The 22,839-nt window shown below is 31.5% G+C and overlaps 1 protein-coding gene across 20 annotated transcripts; it reads left to right on the top strand.

The window, feature by feature from the left end:
- The first annotated feature begins 12,870 nt into the window (after positions 1-12,870).
- Positions 12,871-21,397, top strand: LOC136226978 (uncharacterized). 20 transcript variants are annotated; one of them, XR_010687927.1, is made up of 16 exons: positions 12,871-13,251; positions 13,334-13,488; positions 13,570-13,718; positions 13,800-13,975; positions 15,666-15,769; positions 16,378-16,419; positions 17,217-17,499; positions 17,576-17,663; positions 17,745-18,442; positions 18,584-18,748; positions 18,849-19,041; positions 19,149-19,327; positions 19,417-19,509; positions 19,593-19,691; positions 19,774-20,058; positions 21,101-21,395. XR_010687927.1 is itself a non-coding variant. In XM_066015698.1 (15 exons), the coding sequence occupies exons 11-15, from the start codon at positions 19,214-19,216 to the stop codon at positions 21,107-21,109; spliced, it is 543 nt and encodes a 180-aa protein (XP_065871770.1). In that variant the 5' UTR covers positions 12,894-13,251; positions 13,334-13,488; positions 13,570-13,718; positions 13,800-13,975; positions 15,666-15,769; positions 17,217-17,499; positions 17,576-17,663; positions 17,745-18,442; positions 18,584-18,748; positions 18,849-19,041; positions 19,149-19,213; the 3' UTR covers positions 21,110-21,396. The 20 variants fall into 20 exon arrangements, 8 of the variants coding, with proteins under 8 accessions (XP_065871770.1, XP_065871763.1, XP_065871762.1 ...); XR_010687929.1 differs by having other exon boundaries at positions 15,538-15,769; XR_010687934.1 differs by lacking the exon at positions 16,378-16,419 and having other exon boundaries at positions 13,340-13,488.
- The last annotated feature ends 1,442 nt before the right edge of the window (positions 21,398-22,839 follow it).

Raw genomic sequence — 22,839 nt, 5'->3', positions numbered from 1 at the left:
GAAGCATTATTTTGTAATTTCTTAAGGTCATCTTCTGACCACTCAGTTTCACTCTTAACAACTTTCTCATTGTTAACAGTTTTATAAGGCACATATGGGCCTTGAACTATTGCAAGCCATGCACTCATGTTTGTGGCTTGAATAAAGTTCTTCATCCTATTCTTCCATAATGTATAATTAGATCCAAAGAATAGGGGAGGCCGACTGATTGATAATCCTTCAGGAAGTATCTGTGTTGTTTGGTTCCCTGGAAGGAAACGAGTGTTGTTCTCAGCCATTTATCGGGATCAGCTCAAGATAGTTAAATCTTTGAGTAGTGAGCTATTTGGCTCTAATACCACTTCTTGGTCCCGTGTGATTAGTTCCAGGGGGGGTTAGGAACTAATATAACTTTTTCGCTTTAATTAGGCTGACTTAATTCAATTCTTTGAGTTTCACAACTCAGCTTTGGTCAGCACGGCCGAGTGAGGCGTAAGACGGCTTTAGTCAGATACTGACTAGAACTGTTTTACTTGTGAGTTGGGAAATGACACTTTTGTGGTCAGCTTCCAACTCAGCACTCTGATTTACTCACTGTCAGCTTAAACAATTTATATACTGAGTAAATATAGCAAGCAACACATACAGATATATATTTGAAAGAGAGTTAGAGATTACTCAGCACGACTTATCCTGGTTCGGCCTCTCCGCCTACGTCCAGTCCCCAGAATCCCTCCGGGCTTTTTAAATCCAATACTGAGCTCTTTAAAGGTAGAGCACAAACCGTTTACAAGGCAGTTGAATATGCAAGAGTACCGTCCTCTATTCGTCTACTCAACTCCTACTAAGTGATATAACCGAACACCTAGATTTCTCTACCACTGAGTACTTAACACCGAGTACTCAGCACACTCTCTCAATTCAACGATTGATACAAAATTGTTCTTTCTCAGATAAAGAACACTTTAGATGATTACAAAAAAATCACTCTAGCATTTACATAGAAATAGAAGTTTGGTGTAAGATCTTTCTCTTGTTTTGATGTGCTTTGTATGTATGCTTTTTGTTCTCTTGGCAATCGGCAAAGGATCCAAGAAGTGTACTTGTCCTTTTATAGTTGAAGTCTGAAGCCAAATGATTTGAATCTAGAATTATCCGTTGGATTCAAACGACTCTTTCCGGCGACATGTTCTGGTCAGCTTCAGATTTACAGGCCAATCCTGTCGTCTGAATTTCACAGTCGTCAGGTTTGTCTTTTTCTCGCAGGTTTCGTCTTCTTGTGCCAGTTCGTCTTTTAGCTAATGAGCAGTTGACCCATGCATCTCGAAATTGTATCCATGCATAATTCCAAAGCTTATGAATTGGTGCAGAGAGTTGTCGGATCTTGTCTTTTAGCAAACGGATCATTCGCGTTGTCCTGGGGATCACTCAGCTTGACTTTGATAGCCGTTGTCTATGATTGTTGTCAATTCTGATACTGAGTTCTCTTTTACTCAACTTCCATGGTCAGCTTCGTTCTGCAAGATATAGTTCCCAAGAAGACTTCTCTACTTTTGATATTGAGTTGTGTTTCACTCAGCTTCATTGATTAGCTTGATCTTTAAGCTTCTGTTCAGAAGATGACTTATCTTCTATTACGCTGAGTTGCACTTCACTCAGCTTATTGTGCTGTGTTCTCATGCTGACTTCGTCCTATCTTACTTTTTATTTCTATTTTCATTTATATTTATGCTCAACATTGAACAAACATATTAGTACAATTAAATCAAAGCACTTAAATTTAATTGTCCCTTAATCATGGATTAACCTAAATAATTTTGTCAAATCAAAATCATATGGAAAGGTGTTTCAACACTTCATACCCCAATTCTTAGAAATTTTTGATAGCTGAAGGCTAAAATTGATCTTGTTTGGAAACGTTAGAATAAAATTTGCAAAATTTCATAGTTTGGGCCTAAATCTGCACTTGGCTTGAAAAATTATAGTTAAATTTGGTCTTTATTCCGAAATAGCGACATAGAGAGAAAACAACATTTTTAGAAATTTATATTTTTATAGAGATAAATTCCAACAACAAAAGAGAGAAAATTAGTCTGAAAGCCAGCAAAAGTTGGTTTATTGATTCCGAAAGTTAGTCTATCCAAAACGCCCTAAGTTAGTAATCTCAAAAGAAGTCCTAATGTCATAAATCTCAAAAGAATTTTCCGAGAATGGAGACACGTTTCAAGAGTAACGCTTTGAGGGCCATCAATTAATACCTTTGTTTTCTCGCATATATTTCGTAAGGTCTCAGAAGTGCTTTATATATTGTCAGGGCTGGCTCTAGGGGGAGGCCGCCTAGGGCCTCCGACTTCAAGGGGCCTCCGATCGGAATTTTTTTAAAATTTAATAATTATTAAAAAATATATGGTTAAAAGGTATATAGATTTAAATATATAATAGAAGATATTGTTAGGCTGAATGGTAAAGACATAGTCAAGATGTTTACAAGGGTGAGGGTTTGATTCCTTGGAATAATATTTTTTTGTTCACATTTTCTCTTATTTTTTCTTTCTTTCTTTGACAACACAAATGTATAAATTATTACTTTGTTATTGTAGTTATTTTTTAAATTTTTTATTTTTTAATAAATTACAAGATGAAATTCACTTATAAATTGTAATTTGGTGCCAAATGTTATTTACACTCTGATTTATTTAAAATTTTAATATTTCGCTACTAATTTATTATTTGATCACATTAAGACCATAAACTATTTAAATTGATGAAATTTCACTCAATTTTGATGATTCATTGGATCAATATTTATTGGTTCATTTTTTCTCTTATTTTTTTTCTTTTTTTTGACAACACTTGTACTGATTTTTTCTGAACTTTTTTTCATATTTGGAAACAATGTATAAACTATTATTTTGTTATTGTAGTGATTTTTAAACTTTTTATTTTTTTTAATTACAAGACGAAATGCACTTATAAATTACAATTTGTAATTTGGTATAAAATGTTATTTAGACTCTCATTTATTTAAAATTTTAATATTTGGCTACTAATTTATCATTTGGTCACATTTGGACCATATACTATTCAAATTGATGAAATTCTACTTAATTTTGATGAAGTCTTGATAAAATAGTTTCCTTACGTTTTAAAGTTGATTTACCCAAATAATTAATGAGATTAAAACAAGAAAACAAATCTCTAAACTAAAATTTATCAAGTCCAGTTATCAAAATATCATCATATGTCAATAATTCTATCAAGTTTCCATCCAAATTGGATTGAAATTTCACCAATTGGGATAGTTTTCAGTGGCCAAGTGATAAAATTTTGGATAGATCAAGTGTCAAATGACAAGATTCCTTGGATCAATCGATGTCCAAATAGTGATTTAAGCCTGTAATTCATAATAAATACGCGACTCAACCAAATTTTAATCTCCAAGATAAATTCTTCTCTTTCTTTCAATAGAATCTTGCGATTAGGTTTGAGTTCAGCCGTCCAAGATTAATTTTCAGAAATTAATACTTTATCGTCTGCTTGCTTCTCGCATGGCTGGTGGGAAGAAACTTGATTTTAAATATATAAAAGAAAACTCGATTTTACATGTACAAAAACAAACTTAGCTTTATGTTATTATTATATGACTTGAATTGTAGTTAATAATTTATTGATTTTACTATTTAATATTTATTATTTCTAAAATAGTATTAGGTTTAGATATGAAAAAAAAATGCACAATACCCCTAGGGCCTCCAAAATGCTGGAGACGGCCCTGTATGTTTCTTTAGTATGGGGTAAATTACATACGTGGTGTATAACGTTTACCTATTTTCACACTTTGGTGTACAACCAATTTTTTTTCATACTAAACTATATAACCTTTAGGTGACCTCCCACTAAAGTGTACAACCGGTATTTTGTGACCGGTCAATGCAAGTCAACATTGACACGTCAGCATAATGACCACTTTAAAAGTAAAAAATTCACCCTCCCAATATGAAATTACTAAAGTACCATCATCCCTTCTAAATTGAAAAAAAATTAGAACTCACTCCATCTCTCCCTTCATTTTCTATATCTCATCTTTCTATCTTTACATTTCTCTCTCTAAAAGCTTTCAATCTTTCTCTTTCCATCTCAGGTAAACACTGCTTGCCCTAAACACAAAAAAAAAACAAGATGCTTGAGAGATGAAAGAGCAGCAAGGCGAGGAAGATGAAAAAGGATTGATAAAAATTGCAGTCCAGTTTGACAACAAGTTGTTCGGATTCAATTCAATAGACAAATTCTTAAAATCTAAAAGCTCAATATTTGATCATTTGTGGCATTTAATTCGAAGGTTGGATTTTGAGCAAGTTCTTCTGCTAGTTCAACATTAGCGAAATCTTTTTCTTGGAGTGAATTCGACATGTAGCAGCTAATATTTTTTTGATTTTGGAGTATGCACGCGATATACACCATGAATCTTGAAATTTAGATTGTTTAACATCAGATGAACCAAACTTCTGAATTTTACAATTACTCACTATCATCAACAAAGAATTAAGAAGAAATTGATAATATTTAACTGGGCTAAATCAGTAAAAGAATAAATCAAAACAAATATGTGAGCCAATAAATCAATTGTCAACCTATCAATTAAGAAAAAAACTATGAGATTGAAAGCTTTTAGAGAGAGAAATGAAAAGAGAGAGAGATTGAAAGCTTTTAGAGAGAGATATGAGATACACAAAATGAAGGGAGAGAGAGAGGGTATTTTAGTAATTCCATATTAGGAATGTGAATTTTTGACTTTTAAAGTGGTCAAAATGCTGACGTGGTAACGTTGACTTGCGTTGACCGGTCACAAATACCGGTTGTATACTTTAGTGGGAGGTCACATGAAGGTTGTATAGTTTAGTGTGAAAAAACTTTGGTTGTACACCAAAGTATGAAAATAGGTAAAGGTTGTACACCACGTATGTAATTTACCCCTTTAGTATGTAGAAGTATAAATATAAACAAACATAGAAATAATAACTAAAACTATTTATTAAAATTTAAATCGTTTAACAATTAGCTAAGTAAATGATTGTTCATGAACTTAGTCTCCGAAAGGTAAAGTAATCATTTGACACGCAAGCTTAAAATATATGTTGTCTTCACCTAAAAGCTTTGACATGTCAGCTTAGAATGCAACTAGTTAATTTTTCATCCTAACACCTGACAACCTTGACACGTGCTTAGAATGTAACTTACTTTTCTTTGCCTCAACATATTTGATAATGGAGACTTGACTGCGTCGCATCAATATATAAAAGCATCTCAAATGGAAGTAACAAACTTTTATTACTCTCACTTGCCACATATACATAAATAACAAATACAAATAACATACCACTATAATCATCTATTACTTTCAATTTTTATAGGAACCACTTGTCATAAAATACTATATAAGTATTAATTTTAACCAACAAAGTTGTTTATTCAATACTTATTATAAATTCCATAAAATATATTTATCCATCAAAATAATTAATTCCACAATTGATTATGTATTTTTAATGTAATTTTGAAAATTAGATAGAATAAGAAAAGATTTTGTAGTGACAAATGAAAACTTATGTTATATTTCTTGTATTTTTTTTTTTTTTACATTTTACCATTTGAAGTAAATATAACTTTTAAAACATTACAAGTTTTTTACCATTGAAATACAAAAAGTTTATATAAAATAAATGTTTTCTTAATAATATTAAGGATTGCTCGCATTTTGGGACAATTGAGGCTTTTGGCGTGTGTCAGCCACGCGCGAGATGTAAACGCATTAGCGTCCCTCATGGTCCAAAATCCCAAAATCTCGGTTGCAACTTTCTTTTTGCATTATAGAAGCGGATAGAAAAGTTTGTTAATTATAGTAACTTACTAAATAAAATAACATCTAAATAACAATAGCTTAATGTTTGACAACAAACTTTTTTATAAAGTAACAACCATTAAAGCTGCTCTAAGATAACGAAAATTTTCAAGGGCTCGTACACTAGTATAATTGAAGAAAAGGTGTATGTGGTAAGTTCTTGACAATAAGGTAGTTCTGCATATCCCTTTCCTCTCTTCACCCTTTCCTTAGTTATTTATTCTAAAATCAATTTTTTTTTTACTTGGTAACTAAGGGGAGCCTTTTGTATTGAAAATATAATTAGTTTTGGATTGATCAAATTAGGACCCAAAGAAATACAAAATTGGTTTCCTCAAGAAGCAGAAAAGTTATGCCATATAGTTCCTCTCAAGAAAACCCCATCCTAAGTTGAAACTTCATGGGCTTGATATATATATGATTCAACAAACCATTGTTCACATGCATTTTAATATAAGTAAATGAATTTGACATTTACCATTAAATTCAGGCTTAATGAATTTAAGTCTTATGCTGCTTTGAATCTTCATCATATATTTCTAATAAACCTAGATCTAACACTGAATGACATACTACAGATATGCTATTACCATTGATCTAATGGGGATAAAGGCTAAATTTAACAATAACATTTCAAGCGAACTGCAGATTTAACTCTAATGTATAAACTAATGTAAATTTAACCCTAACATTTCCAAGAAAAATCAATTTTAACCATACACTATTGAAAATTTGAAAAAACCAGTTTGACTGTTATTTAACTGTCACATCGGATCTTTCAAAAAAGTTTGTCGAAAAATTGAACCAGTTTCGTACACTTTTTTGTAACTATATTAATAACACAACAATTATTTTAGACAGTTTGACAAAAAAAAAATGATTAACTTATATGTAGCAGATTTAGTTTTTATTTAACATAATCTTTGTAATTTTGTTAGTAATACACAAAATATCTTAGACATCATTGATATTTGGAAGGTCTGAGATGACCGTTAAATACCAGCCAAACTAATTTTTCTAATTTTCGATAATATATAGTTAAAATTGATCTTACTTATAAATATTAATTATTAAGGATAAATTTATACCATTTCATTCATTAGCTCTTAAAACGTTAGTTTATTCTTTATCTCATTCAAAATTTGTACTCTACCGAGCACAGTATGGTAATTGAAGTTGTTCATTATTGCTACTCTATTGAGCATAATATGGTATCAGGTTGTACAACACTAACTTGGAAAACCCAATTTCTGATATTGAAACCGAATCAAAAGAATATGTTAACCGGAACTGTTTGACTAGATTATGGGGTTTCATTTCGAAAATCGATGGTTAACCGAAACCGAAAAATTAACCGATTACATATTGATACACATAAAACTAGTATAATTATAGGTAGAACTTTAATTATTAATACATAAATATACATATTTATATTTACATTTTAAGTTAAAAATTTTAAATAACTTAAAATTTATTTGTTTGCGTGATTTTTTTAATTGAATTTAAATTTTAATATTTTTCGCTTAATATATAAATAATTATATATTTATTTTTAAGTAAATAATTATAGATTTAAAGTTATTTTTTCTATGCAAAGTCACTGACAGTTGACAGACCGAAATATAGATTAACCAATCCAAGTAATAAATTAGCTGAAATGTGTTTAAGCGAATTAAATGAACTTATCAGTATTTTTTTTTGTTAATGGATTGGTTAACCTACATGTGAATCCTTATAATGGTCCGTAGTATTGTAACATTTGTTGGGCCTCTGTAAGAACATAATTCCAATCGTCGCGTTTTATTGTCTAGTGGGAGTTCTGATGGTAGGTGAGTTAGTTATAACTTTCCGTAACAAATAAGAGAAATAATAGCTCATCATAATGTAGGTTATGAGTTGATTTTATCTTTCCAAAATTGAGTTTCAAATTTCTTTTATTGGTTTAATACATATATTGCCCTTATATTTAGTCAGAAATTTTAACTGCCTCTCCGAATTTTCAAAAGTTTTAAATGACTCATATTCGTGTCCACTTCTATTCATTAACCCTTTTTTTTTTTATCTATTTGCTTTCAATAACCTTATATTTTTGTCTAATTGTATTCAATAACTCTTTATGTTTATCCAATTGCTTTTAATAAGTTCTAAACTTAAACTGCTCAACAAACTTTTAATAGTTTCAAATTATTTATCTATTTAGAATTTACTTTTTGACATGTAGCAACATGGTTTTGGTGAAATTTTTGACATGTAGCAACATGGTTTTGGTGAAATAATCTCATCGTTTATGGAGACTAACACATTTTTAATTATAAACTTCAGCAAGTATGGGACATACAATCATACTGCTGACATCTTTAATTTGGGTTTCTTTTGTAGCATGGTAAACCATGTGTAAAGTGTTATTTATGGAGACTAACCCATTCTTCTAATTATTAACAAATTCATTTATAATATTAAAAGATCTCAATATACAGTAAAACCTCTATATAGGAATACTCTATATAGGAATAACCTCTATTTTGTTATAAAAAAAACTCGGTTCCAACTTGGGCCAGTTATAAATAGGAATAACCTCCCAAACGTTATTTGTTATATACTTTTCGAGTCCCACCTTTAGAAACTATGCCTCTATATAGTAATAATTATATATATATATTAAGAATTCAAACTAAATTATAAACTATTAAAAAGAACTATTGAAATGATCTATGAGTTGGAAACACAAACTACAACTTGAAATTATAAATATTTAGTATTCTCATTGATGTTTACATTTTTCTCATAAAACTCTTCCAATTATCTATATATTGAAAATCTAAACTCTAAATTGAAATTCTAAATATTTAATTTGTTTCATTAATGTCTATTGTTATACATTATATATAAACCATGCATGCCTATGATAAAAATTTAAAATTTTATGTGTTGGGAAATTTTATTATACCAAACTCTATTTAGTAATAACCTCCCAATTGTTATACAAATCGTTCGGTCCCAAGTGTATTCCTATATAGAGGTTTTACTGTATAATTTGTAACAAAAAAAAAGATCTCAATAATTTGTAACAAAAAAAAAAAAGGTCTCAATAATTATTGCAACATTTCAATTGTAATAAATAATGTACATATAATTATTACTAAATAATTGGAGAAATTTTGATGTTCCAGCTTGATCTGATATGCTTTTTAAAAAGTCAAAACTAGGAAACAAAGAAACCCCACTAATAAAAATAAATAAATTCCAAATAGATCTTTTGGAGTATCTGAGTTTCTCGAAGCCAAAATCTGGTTTGGTAGAGGACATACAATCTTACAATATATATAATATTTTAGAATAAATATATTTATATTTATTGAGACTGTACACATGTGTAAAGTATTATATTTATGGAGACTAAGGCATTTTTTTAATTATAAACTTCTTCATGACTCATAAGTATTTATTAACAAATTCATTTTATAATATATAAAAGATCTCAATAATAATACTGTAATTTGTAATAGAAAAAAAAAATCTAAAAAAAAAATCTCATATTGAACCTAGTCTTTGGAGTATTTCAGTTTCTCGAAGCCATAATCTGGTTTGGTAGAGGATATACAATCATACATTATATAATATGTTCGAATAAAAAAAAAATAAAAAGAAGAAAAAAGAAAAACTCAAATCATTTCTATCTTTTTAAGAAAGCATGGAAGTTACAAATTTGGGTCTACTGATCTGGAATGGTTGTAAGATTTTTCTTTTTTTTTTTTTTTATAAAAAGCAAAAAGCTTCTTTAAGGAAAACAGAACTTTACAAGATCTACAACGAGATTAAAACGATTATAAGAAATAAAAAAGAATTATAAAAGAATCAAACCTTACAAGATTTACAACAAGATTAAAACGATTATAAGAAATACAATAATCATAAATGGTATAAAAAAAAAAAATAAACATAGAAAAGTAGCTGCAATCCGATAAATCATTTCAGCTCTTACTAAATTCGAAAAAGATATAAACGAAAAAATAATAGAAAACAGATAGAATTTAAACATATAAAAAAATCCTATAAAATATATGGAAACCAACTAAAAATAAAAAACCAACAAAATAAAACAGATAAAATCTAACCCGGTTGGAGTAGGAAGAAGAATACAAACTTATTTTTTTTTCTATTCAAAGCAGATAGTGAAAAGAGGAAAGTTTTGAAGCTTGACAGATTATGAAATTTGAACATAAAAAAAAGAAAAAGAAGAGTAGATGATAAAAACCACCATTTGATCCTTACCTATAAATTCGAGCTTTTAGTTCAATCGGTTTCATAAAATGGTATCAGAGTTTTTTGGACCAAATGGTCGAAAGTTCAAGTGCTCGCAACCTCATTAATTTGGGAATTAAAAACATATGGCGGGATAGACATGTGTTATACATGTTGCAAGCTCAATGAGCATTTGCGTGTGAGATGCATTAGAGATTAATAGATATATGATTGAGCCAACCACTGAATAATTGGAAGGAAATAATTAGAGAAATTTCTATGTTCCAACTTGATCTGATGTTCTCTATAAAAAAGAATTTATCAAAGCAAAGACAGCACAGTTCTTCTCTTGTGCAGTATAGTCCCTAACACTATTTCACTTTCTTTCTCGTCATGGAAATTTGTTCAACGATGAAAACCAGTGCTGCCAAAGATGAAGAAATGAACATCTTAAGCCTTCCTGAAGAATCAAGGCCATGCTGGCGTGTTAATCAAATTCTGTACAAATACCAAGGATTTTGGTACTATACAGATTACCTCAAAGGAGTCATATTGTTTCAGAAAAACTTCATCCCTCAACCCAATGATATTCTTCTTTGCAGCATTCCAAAATCAGGCACAACTTGGCTTAAATCCCTCTCTGTTGCCATTTCAACTAGATCCAACTTAAATTCCTCCCAAAATCCTGTACTCACTAAGCTGCCACATGATATTGTTGCTGTTCAGGAATTGCTCTATTCCGTTGGCCAGGAAAGGGAAATTCAAAATCCCTTAATTTCGACACATGTTTCTTTCAACTCCTTGCCTAAATCCATTCTCAACTCCAACACTAAATTCATTTACGTGTGTAGGAATGTGAAGGATGTTCTTGTTTCTCTATGGCATTTTTCCTGTGATAAACAAGTAATCACATTCCAGGAGGCGTATGAAAAGTTCTGCAGCGGAGTTTCGCCTTATGGACCGTATTGGGATCATCTGTTAGGATATTGGAAAGCAAGCCTTGAATATCCTGACAGAGTATTGTTTCTGAAATACGAAGAGATGAAAAATGATACTTGCCTCTATGTGAAGAAAATTGCAGATTTCATGGGCTGTCCTTTCTCTGTTGATGAAGAGAAACAAGGTATACCAGAAAAGATTGTTCAGCTGTGTAGTTTTGAGAGTTTGAGCAATTTGGAGGTGAATAAGAGAAACAATTTTAGCAAAATATGTCCTATCAAAATTGAAAACAATTTATTCTTTAGGAAAGGTGAAATTGGTGACTGGAAGAATTATCTAACAGCTGATATGGCAGAAAGACTAGATCAAATCGTCCATGATAAGTTTAGCGGTTCTGGCTTATTGGTCTGAAAAATCCCAATGGGTTTTCATTTTATGCCTTGTTGTATGTGGATCTTGTGTTTTGCTTTTATTTAGTTTTGAACTTTGTAATTTGGGTTTCCAATAATAAAATAAACTTGATTGGTGATCCCCTCTTTATTGTAAAGAAAGAAAATTATCGAAAATGATAAAGAAAAATAAAAGAAACAGGGTCCATTAATTATTGCCTTGCGCAAAATGATTTCATCAGATGTTCTTAGAATATGTGACGAACATCTCAAAGAAATCATTTTTTACAGACTGTTATTCCTAAATCAATACCGACTATTAGTCCAACCGAACTGTTGACAAGTCCTAGTTTTTTTTTCAACCAATCATATCTATGCAGTGGAATTTAAAAGTTCTCATATTAGTAAAACAATATAAGAGACAATAATTATTCATTACATAATTAATTAATCTAAAATATTTATATATTATTCTGGTATTCTTTAATTTAGTATATCTTCAATAACTATCTTTAATAATTATATTGAGTTTGACATTCTTTTAATTTTAAAAAAAGGGTCAATAGCAACGCAAACACGCACGTCGCTATTGAATGATAGACCGTGTGAGAAATGTGACACAGAATCAATAGCGAAGCGTGTGTCCAACAAGCAGTCACTTGTAATTTGGATTGGTAAATTGTTCGTTTTCACACGGCATGTAGTGTACATACATTCCTAATAACCATCGCGAATTAAGAACTTAAGTAATTATATATATATAATAAGTCATTAGCGACAAGTGTGATGTGCATGCATCGCAACTGGTCCTTAAGTGATTGCGACGCCTGTTCACCACTCACGTCGCTACTGATCCTGGGGAATTAAGAAATTAAGATCGAGGTCTTATTTTGAGTTACATGCCATATGTGCAACACCCCACCCACATCGAAACCTCAAGCTTCAAAACTTTCCTTATTTCACTATCTACTTCGAATAGAAAGAAGGGTAAATTATAAAACTAGACCAAATGGGAAGCCTATTACATATTTAACTCATTTACTCAACCTACTACATATCTAGACTGTTTTTGTGTGACTTTCCCATAATACCCTCAATATTTACGCGTGTCTGTCTTTCTCCCATCTAACTTCGCAGAGGATGCGAAGTCTGCGCTAATATGCGGAGCACTACAACCAAAATTTAATGTGGGTATAATTTCCACTCATTAAAACTATGGTTTCATTACATTTAGTGAGTGGAAAATATACAACCCTACTTTTATGGACTAAAACATAATTTTTTACTGGAATTCCGCTCATTATTTCATATATCAAAAAAAATCAGTCAATAATTGTAAAAAACAAAAACAAATCCACTCATTAATAACCTTACTATTTCTTTCTTAAAAAAATAAAAAATTAACTAGAAAACATTTTCATTTACCGCCACACTAGAAAACATTTCCCTCCAATTATTTCATTTCCCCCCCTAAAATTAGACAAAATCAATTCCTCAAATTTGTCCTTTTGACTTCTTGTACGACCTAGGTTAGGTCTGGGTTTCTTAATTCATCTTAGAAAGAATATTTCCCCCATTGAAGATTGAAGCATTTCTTACTCATCAACGATAGTTTGGCTTCTGCGTTCTCCTACAACCTAGGTTAGGTCTGGGCTTCTGCGTTCTCCTACAACCTAGGTTAGGTTAACCCTAATTAGAAGTTGAACTCACGACAAGGGAGGCACACCGGTACTGGGACTTCTATTCATGGGATTAAGCTTCTTGTTCGACGTAGATCTCGGGTTTCTTCCTTGTTTGCTGGTATCTCTTTCTCCTATCTTGCTAATTTCTTTTTTTTTTCCTGTTTTCCCTAATGTTCTCATGTTTTTCTCTTTCAAATTAGTGCCAGGTATGGGCTTTTTACTATCCCTACTGAAGCAAATCTAATTAGAAGTTGAACTCACAGCAAGAGATATAGACACAACGGTAGTGGGACCTCTGTTCCTGGGATTAAGCTTCTTATTCGACCTAGATCTCGGGTTTCTTCCTTGTTCGCTGGTATCTCTTTCTCCTATCTTGCTAATTTCTTTTTTTTTCCTGTTTTCCCTAATGTTCTCATGTTTTCCTCTTTCAAATTAGTGCCAGGTATGAGCTTCTTACTGTCCCATTTGAAGCAAATCTAATTAGGAGTTGAACACAACAAGGGATATAGGCCGGTAGTGGGACCTCTGTTCCTGGGATTAAGCTTCTTGTTCGACCTAGGTCTCGGGTTTCCTCCTTGTTCGCTGGTATCTCTTTCTCCTATCTTGGTAATTTCTTTCTTTTTCCTGTTTTCCCTAACTTTCTCATGTTTTCCTCTTTCAAATTAGTGCCAGGTATGGGCTTTTTACTATCCCTACTGAAGCAAATCTAAGTAGAAGTTGAACTCACAGCAAGAGATATAGGCACACCGGTAGTGGGACCTCTGTTCCTGGGATTAAGCTTCTTGTTCGACCTAGGTCTCGGGTTTCCTCCTTGTTTGCTGGTATCTCTTTCTCCTATCTTGGTAATTTTCTTTTTCCAGTTTTCCCTAATGTTCTCATGTTTTCCTCTTTGATGAGTGATGATTATTGCAATTTTTTATACACATTCTTATAGTTTTCAAAATTTGTTATATGTTATATTGCCCTTAGTAAGGTAGTTTGACTTGAAAGCAGTTCAAGTTTTTCCCTATAGTTAATGCCCTCAAGTAGGGTCCCAAAGGAAGGCTAGTAGAATGCTCTAAAACTAAAAGCAAACTTGATAATTTAACAATGAATCTCCTTAAATGTTGTAATTTTTGTTACAATGATCAATATAGGCCATTTAAGGATTTAGAAGAATAGGTCGAGTCTAGAGGAAGAAGCAAATTAATAAAGCAAGCATTGAATTGGAACAATTTAAATTTAATTTGCTTCAGTATTGATATCTATTTATGACTAGTATTACCTATTGTGAATGATCATGAAAAGATCTCATAACATATATGTTTATGAAGTGAGAAAAGCCACCCATGTCATTCATTAAATTTCTTCCATGAATTTACGTTTGTTACAAGAAAAACTCATGAAACCTGTTTTATACCACTTGAATGCATTGACATAAATAGGAGTTTAGCAGACAAGAGTCTATCTCAAAAAGCTTTAAATGCTCTCCATCTACAGCATATATCAGATCCCTAAAGTCTAGAACCTAGAGAAGTTTGAGGATTCTGATGTCTGAATCAATCATATATCTACGTAAATATTCTTTTGAAGATATATATAATTCTATCACCAGATTTGGGCACAGGGCAATACTTTTGTTTATCGTAAGTTTGCTTTACAGATTTGGGCACAGGGCAATACTTTTGTTTTAAATTCATGTCATCTGTTGAGATTGTTTTTGGTTTGTTAGATTTGATTATGCTCCTTTGGTAAAGTATGTAGATAAATATATGTGTCAGCCTCTGCTTAATAACTGCCGTGTATATATATGGCCACTTTACTTTTATTCAATCTATTGGATATCTGACACAGAAGATTAGCACAGTCCCTGTGCAAGTATGACTATATGACACTCACAGATTAGCACAGTTTCTGTGTTTTGGTTTAGAATTGTAGTTGGTAAATTTTGCATTTTGATCTCTGAAATAGTTACACTCTGCAATTTGGTTCTTTTTGGAATGAACATTATTATTGATTAACAATTGAGCTATAAAAAACTGAGAACATTTAAATTGAGCAATTTAATAGTTTATGGATATAAAATTAGCATCATAATATAATTTGGCATAATTTAATAGTTTATGGTAAGTTTTGTCAATCTAACATTAATTGATTAAATCCATTTGCCCAATTAAACAATCAATTAGCAAGAAGATATAACTTGACCCTAATCAGCCCTTCATTTAATACTCTCTCTCTCTCTCAGTTATAATTATTCAAAATGAATAAGTTTCACTTGACCGTAATCAGTCCTTCACTTAACATAATTACCACTAAAGGACACATTATCATCCCTTGAATTGGTATAAACAGGAAGGTAATGAATGATGCAAAAGTGATGGATAAAAGTGAGTTTTGATAAGTAATGATGTTGGTGAAACAGAGTTGCTACCAGGAATACCTGAAGCTCAAGGCAAAAGTGGAAGCTCTACAACCTACACCTGCACTTGCTCTCTAAATATTTTGAATGCAAAAGCTTTTGTTTGAATTTACAAGTTGTGACTTTGATAGGAATTTCCTTGGAGAAGATTTGGGACATTTGCACACTGACTGACCAACTTGAGCAACTTGAATGCCAGCTCTACTCTTCATTGAAGCAAATTAGAGTAACTAAGGTATTTCTATTTCTCCTTCATTTCTTTGTGTTCAACTTCAAATTCACTGATTTGCAAACTGTTAAGTAACCAATTTCATTGACCTATTTTGTTATATGATCTGCGCATTTCTTAATTGGTGTATCAAGTCAATAATTTCATAACTAATAAAACATTAACAATATATAATAATTAATTAAAGTGTATTACAAAGGCGAATAGTATCACCAGGTCTTGATCATTTTGATTGTTGTGCATTGAGTTTGTAATCTTTAATTTGAACGTATTAAACCTCTAATTCTTTTGGTTTTTGTCATATTAAGCTCCTAACCATATGCAAATTCAGTTTTGAACAAATACTCATGTTAACAGTGTCTTATTTATTTCATTTGAATTCAAATTTTTATTTTAAACTGTTCGAAAATGTATTTTTTATACGTGCGATGTAACTATAGAAAAACTGTACACATCTTATTTGGAGATAAAAAAAAATATTAATTTGAAGATTGGAGGTTTAATATGTTGAAATAAAGATTAGAAGTTCAATCCAATAAATAAATGAGAATGATCAGTAAACTCCAGCTTTAAGTTTGTATTCCTTGTCTGATATATATATTTATTATTCTCAGAGTACATTTCTGCTTAATCAACTTTCTGAACTTCAAAGAAAGGTACTCATATGAGTTGTTTTGATTGGGTTCTACAAGTATCTCTTAATTAATTGATTGTGAAGTGGAAGTTGGTGTACAAAACTGCATGCTTATAAAATTTATCCATCTTTCCTTAACACTAGTCTTTCTTAGCCACCTATTTTCCATCCTAAACTTCTTGTGATAATTCCTTAGAGCCTGAACAACGGTACTGAGCTCAATAGGGTGGTGGTTCGAGGTACTAGCGAAAAAGCACACTAGCTTAGCATCCGGGAATATAACCAGCCAACTAGCATTAACAAGCAACAATCTAATCTCTCTTCTACAAAGTTGTTTGTATCTATCCCTTTTTTTCTAAGTGTAACTCATAGGTAAGTCGAATACTTCATAATAGGCCACAAACTCTCTAAAACCATGAAAAAGCCATTATGGGTGAGAAGCACCTTCTTTCTTATCATAGAAGAAAAAAGAGATGATTTCAATCCCACATGACAGACCAATGTAGAGTGGACGTACCTTTTAAATCCAGTAGTAAGTTCCAAGAAATATTTTTTATTATTTTTATCCAGTTAGCCATAAAACCTAGTGCATCTCCAAATCAATGTAGGATCATTAGAAATAGTAAAATCAGTACACGAATGAGAGTAAGAAAATACATAAATATCCACTTTATTATTCCAGTGAAGGGTTAGGCCACCACTATATCCTTCACAATAAAAAAACAAAACAAACATGAAACTCAATACCATATTTGCTAGTCCCAATTTTATTATCAATCAATATCCACTTTATCATTCCGTTTTCTTTCTTCCAATAAGGCCAAGTGAACATCTTCCTCTAAGTGAGCCGAGTTTGAGTCCAACTGCTGCTGCTCAAAATCCTCGTACGGTGTTGGTAGAGCAGGATGTAACCTGTAAGGTTTCCTAAACTTGAGCGGAATTACGATGGTGGGTCTCATAAACTTAAAGGCGAGGTATCCTTATTTTCAGAATGTGGACGGACATTAGGATTTGGTTTAAGTCGTGATCTTAGTGCCGAAGAGTGGGAACAAGCCAATAATTATACTTTGAACAATTGTAGTATTGTTCAACCTTTTCTTGAGTAAGTATATATCTCTTGAAATGTAATAATATATTTACAAAATTCATGCTTTTATCTAATTGATGTCTTAATGCAGAGAGTATTCTAAAATTCAGCAAAATAACATGCTCGGAATCAAGAATAATGAAAGGAATCAATGTTTTCGAAGTTGGTTTAAAGCTAGGGTGGGTGAATTAGTGTTAAAAAAAACAAATGTTTAAAAGATTGAATATTAAAGCTAATTGATATTCATTATTTGTTTGTAGGTCATAAATATGTGTAAGGAAGATAAGAGTGAAAAGGTGGAGATCTTATTGTCATTGTCTCGTGGTCCTTTAAAACATGTTACACGCTTCAAAGGTTATGTGGTTAATGGATATAGGTTTCGGATAGAAGAATGTGATAAGGGATGTAGGACACAAAATTGTGGGGTATGCGTAACTGCTAATATAGGTAGTGGAATAGATTCCATTATTTTTTATGGGGTTTTAACTGAGATTCTTGAGTTACAATATCTTGGTGGAAGACGGGTGGCTTTATTTCGATGTAGATGGTTTGATGTGCATGATAAGGAGAAAGGTGTCAAAGTGGATACATATGGGTTCACTACTGTTAATTGTCATCGTTTGCTAAAAACAAATGAACCTTACATTTTAGCAAGCCAAGCATCACAAGTGTTTTATGCCAATGATAACGTGAATAAGGGTTGGAATGTTGTTATTAAAACAACACCTCGTGATGCTTATGATTTGCCATCAACAGAAGATGATGGAAGTGACAATATAGAAGATCTAGATGATGCATATCAACATGCTGGATCATTCAACTTTCCCGTATCATTAGATTCAAATAATGAAGAAATCCAAGCAAGGAGTCGTTTACAGCCATCAAATATTGAAGTTCCATCATTTAAGAGGAAGAGGAAACAAAGTGTATTATAAAGAGTTGCATCATTTGATTTCAAGTAATTTGATCACTGTTTCTTTAATATAAATGAATGAACTTGGTGTGGTCATGTCTTTTATAATACATGATGTTCTATTGTATTTATCTTTAACTACTTATTTATTAGTTTAGTTATTAATGCAGTTTCTAACATGTGCAGTTAAAATGGCAAAGGAGAAAAGTACTACACGTCAAGGAAAATTTATAGCACCCGGAATGTTATCTAAGAAGAGTGAGAGTGAACGAAAACTAGTTGGTAATGTCAAAGAATCTCCTAATTTGTTGGTTGCAAATCAGAAACCTCAACCGATTATTCATCAAACAAGTAACTGCATCAGCTCAGATTTATGCTTTTCTTTTAACACTAGTTCAAATTTATGTTTTAGCATCAATTCGTTATTCTAAGACTGTTTTTGTTATGGCAGCAAATTCGGAAATCTGTTTTAGAATTAGATTGATGTCACATTCTACAACAATCGTGCAGTCGGTGATAATCATACATGTTGGTCAAGACACTTGGGAAAAATTATTCGTGATGGCAATATCTGTCCGGTTCAAGTTCAAACATGGAAGGATTTGACGCAAGAAGTCAAAGACCATATGTGGGGTGCAGTCAAGGTAAATCTCATGGAAAATGATTCCAAACGAACTTTAGCAAATATTTAGTTATGTTAATGTGATTTTCTTGCTATAATTTTTGATGTTCTGATAAAAACTTCATGTAGGAATCTTTTCAACATTGTAACATAGAAAATTATCGTGATGATACGTTGGAGCATATGTCCACTTTATGGACTGCCTGGAGGTCAGAATTGCGGAAGCCATAAAACATTTACCACCACATATCACTATTGTAGATTGGACATGGCTTGTGAACAACAAGTTTTTTACTGAAGCATTTCTGGTAAGAATGATTTGTTGGTATATTATTATGAAGTATGTTTTATCTTAGAAACTAGCTTTAAAAACCTTGATATTTTGCACTATTTATAGAAAAGGAGAAAACTAAGTATCGATAATAGAGCTAAGGCAGTCATGCATCATCGTAGCGGAAGTAAGCCACATCGTACAATTATGTATGACATGGTAAGAAACAAGTCTACAACGCCTTTTATTATGTATTCAGTTAAGCCCTTAAATACTGTACACATTTTTTGTACATCAAATAGGGAGGCAAAGATGGAAACCCTCCTGATTTTCTAAGTCTTTTTTTCGAGACTCGGCAGAAAGATGGAAAATTGCAAGATGAAGAAGCAACAAAGAAATATGTACACATTTCAAATTGATTTTCTTTAGTTTTATTGTTGTATTTATTTCTTTATATCATATTTATTCATTCGATGTTTGTAGGATGAAATTGTAGAGACCATTCAATCTAAGCCTTCACTTTCCACTATAGAGGTTATTGACAAATGCTTTGGACCCCAGACCCACAGCCATGTCTTTGGTTATGGAGGTGGAATTAAGCGAAAGGATATATTAGGATCCAAATCTACTAAAGAAAAAGAGCTTGAAGATAAAATGCAAGAGAAAGATTGGAAAAAAAACATAAACTCAAGGTTAGACCAATTGGATAATGGTGGTGCCCAACTATCATCAGTTGCATTGCCAACCTCAAATACCAACCATCATGAGGTGTGTGATTACTAACTCATTTTGTTTTTAATATTGATAAAATTTAACTTAGCATGTACCCTAATATTAATTACTTTAGAGTTTTTACGTTTTCGTTCCCATGGAGAGGACTTTAGAGTTTTTATGTTTTCGTTCCGATGTAGATGAACTGAAATATTAGCTGACTAGGGAGGTCTGTTAGTTTTAGGTGAAATTGGATCAAGTTGTCAACTTTAGACCCTTAATTCTACCATTTTTAACGTTAAAAGTATTATTGCTCTTTCTTATCAACGTTGGGTTTTTTTGTACCTTATCCCATTTTTGTTATTAGTCTGTAATATAAGCCTGGATATGTTGCATGTGCAATAGCTGAGAGTAATTACCAGATTATTATCCATAGATCATTTCATTTGTTACTCAAGGATGTGTTATATGCTTTATTTTTTAATCCCATATATCCTTTGGCGGTGAACTATATGCTTTTTATTTGTTTTCGTTTTTGCACTATTTGCAACTTGTAAATGACATATGTTAAGGGTAAAGCACTAAATATTCTTGTGAGTGTTCCAATGTCTGCTAATTGTCGGTTTCATTTTCAAATTCTTCAGTCCTCTTCTTTTCATCCTTAGGGTGTTTAATATTTAATCATGGCTGGATATGTCGTGTTCTTATACGGCATGATTTATCCTTGTAGTGTGGGCAGATACAAGAACCAATTATACGAAGTTTTCTTCCGTCTTTGAGTCTCGGTGGTTGCCTTGCATTTTGTTTGTAGTTTATGTGAAAATCTGGCTTGGACTCTCATGTAGTTGCTAATTTCGTTGTCTATTGTTGTGCTCATACAAAATTATCTTATGTTGTTGTTATTCAGACTATTCTTGCCGTTAGTTTGTCGCTGGTTTTACTGCTATATATTACTATTAGTCTACATTCTGTAATTGTTTTTGTGCAATGTATTATTTTATTTATTGTTATTTTTTATTATTTAAAACTTATTTTATTATTCAATTTTCTAAATATAAATTTTTATTGTTCTGAATCTCTATTGTTATTTTTTTTGCAGGCTAATTGACTGGAAAACTTTTTCCACAAATTATCATTCTACTTAGAATTTTGGTTCAAGATGAAGATTATCAGTACTTTTTGGACAAATTATCACTATATTTTGCTAAGTATAGTGGAAATATTATCTCTTTGTCAAACTCTACCATTTATCTTTTTGAACATATTACATATGTAAATTTTACTTATGTTGATGTTATTGAATACTTGGACTTCGGAAATATATATTTTCTATCTTTTGGTGGTAAATTTGTGAAAATATATTATATTTGTCATCAGTAATATACATTTTTAATGTTGGGCTTTATAAATGTAATGATAGTATGTTTGGTCACTAATACTAATTTTTAATCATAATAAATACTTTTAATGAGCGTATTTTTAATTATTATAAATACTTTTAATGAGTGTGATTTTAATTATTATAAATACTTTTAATGAACGTATTTTTAATCATTATAAATATTTTTAATTAGTGTATTCTTAATCATTATAAATACTTATAATGAGCGTATTTTGAATCATTATAAATACTTTTAATGAGCGTATTTTTTTTATCATTATATATATTAATAATGACTGTATTTATTAATCATTATAAATTCTTTTTAATCACGGTAAATATCCACTCATTATAAGTTATTAATGAGTGGAATTATTCCACTCATTAATAGTTTTAGTAAGAAGGGCTTCCTCAAGGGGAATATTCCGCTCATTAAAAACCTTTAATGAGTGGAATTCGATTTTCAATGATGGTATTTCCTGTCATTCAATCCACTTTTTCTTGTAGTGGAGCCTCTAAAACGAATGTTTGGTTTAGTTGATGATTTTAGTTAGCATATGCGAAGTCTGCGAAGCTAATGTTTGGTTTAGTTGATGATTTTAGTTAGCATATGCGAAGCAAATGTTTGGTTTAGTTGATGATTTTAGTTAGCATATGCGAAGCCTGCGAAACGAATGTCTGGTTTAGTTGAACAAAAAATGGCAAACAACAACGGATTCTAACATTAAAATCATAACATTATCAAAATTTACAACAAGATTATGGAGAATATCGGAGATGAAAGCCAAAGAAAATGAAGAATATCGATCGCCGAACGGAGAAACTGAGAAAACCGATGGGAGATGAAAAACAGAGAACCAATAGAACCAGAAAATTGAGAGAACAACCACAACTTGAAGAGGAAGACCAGAAAACCAGGAAATCGCAATAGTAGAAAGAGAGCCGTAATACTAGAAAAAAATTCAAGAACAGTCGAACGAGGAACCACTGAAGCAGATGAAGAATATATGGCAGTGATATAAAAGAAACGATCGATGTCTTAGTCGAGAATGGAGAGAGAGGTGAGGAAAACGTGTTGAAGATCTTGCAGGTTAGATCCCTGTGGAAGGAGGAGGTGGAGCCATTTTGGGTGAAGCCACAAAAATCGTGAATTTGGAAGAGAAAGGGGAAGGAGAAGATGAAAGATTGGGGTATTATGGGAAAGTCACATAAAACAGTCTAGATGTGTAGTAGGTTGAGTAAATGGGTTAAATATGTAAATGGGTCTTCCATTTGACCTAGTTTTATAATTTTCCCTAGAAAGAATGAAGTTTGTCTACCTTTTTCCTATTCCAACCGGGTTAGATTTTATGTGTTTTATTTTATTGTTTTTTTCTTTTAATTGGTTTCCATATATTTTATCGGATCTTTTTATCGGTTAAATTATATCTGCTCTATCTATTATTCTTTGGATGTTT

Source organism: Euphorbia lathyris, chromosome 4, assembly GCF_963576675.1.
Source record: "Euphorbia lathyris chromosome 4, ddEupLath1.1, whole genome shotgun sequence".
Taxonomy (NCBI): Eukaryota; Viridiplantae; Streptophyta; class Magnoliopsida; order Malpighiales; family Euphorbiaceae; genus Euphorbia; species Euphorbia lathyris.
The sequence above is the reverse complement of the archived record's forward strand: the minus strand, read 5'-3'. Positions and strand labels throughout refer to the sequence as shown.

Excerpts from the sequence above, each read along its gene's own strand:
- LOC136226978 (XM_066015697.1), top strand. The coding sequence starts at position 19,214 with ATGGACTGCCTGGAGGTCAGAATTGCGGAAGCCATAAAACATTTACCA. Across the intron at positions 19,510-19,592 it reads GTACAATTATGTATGACATG|GGAGGCAAAGATGGAAACCC; the intron begins GTAAGAAACAAG and ends TACATCAAATAG. Across the intron at positions 19,692-19,773 it reads AAGAAGCAACAAAGAAATAT|GATGAAATTGTAGAGACCAT; the intron begins GTACACATTTCA and ends CGATGTTTGTAG.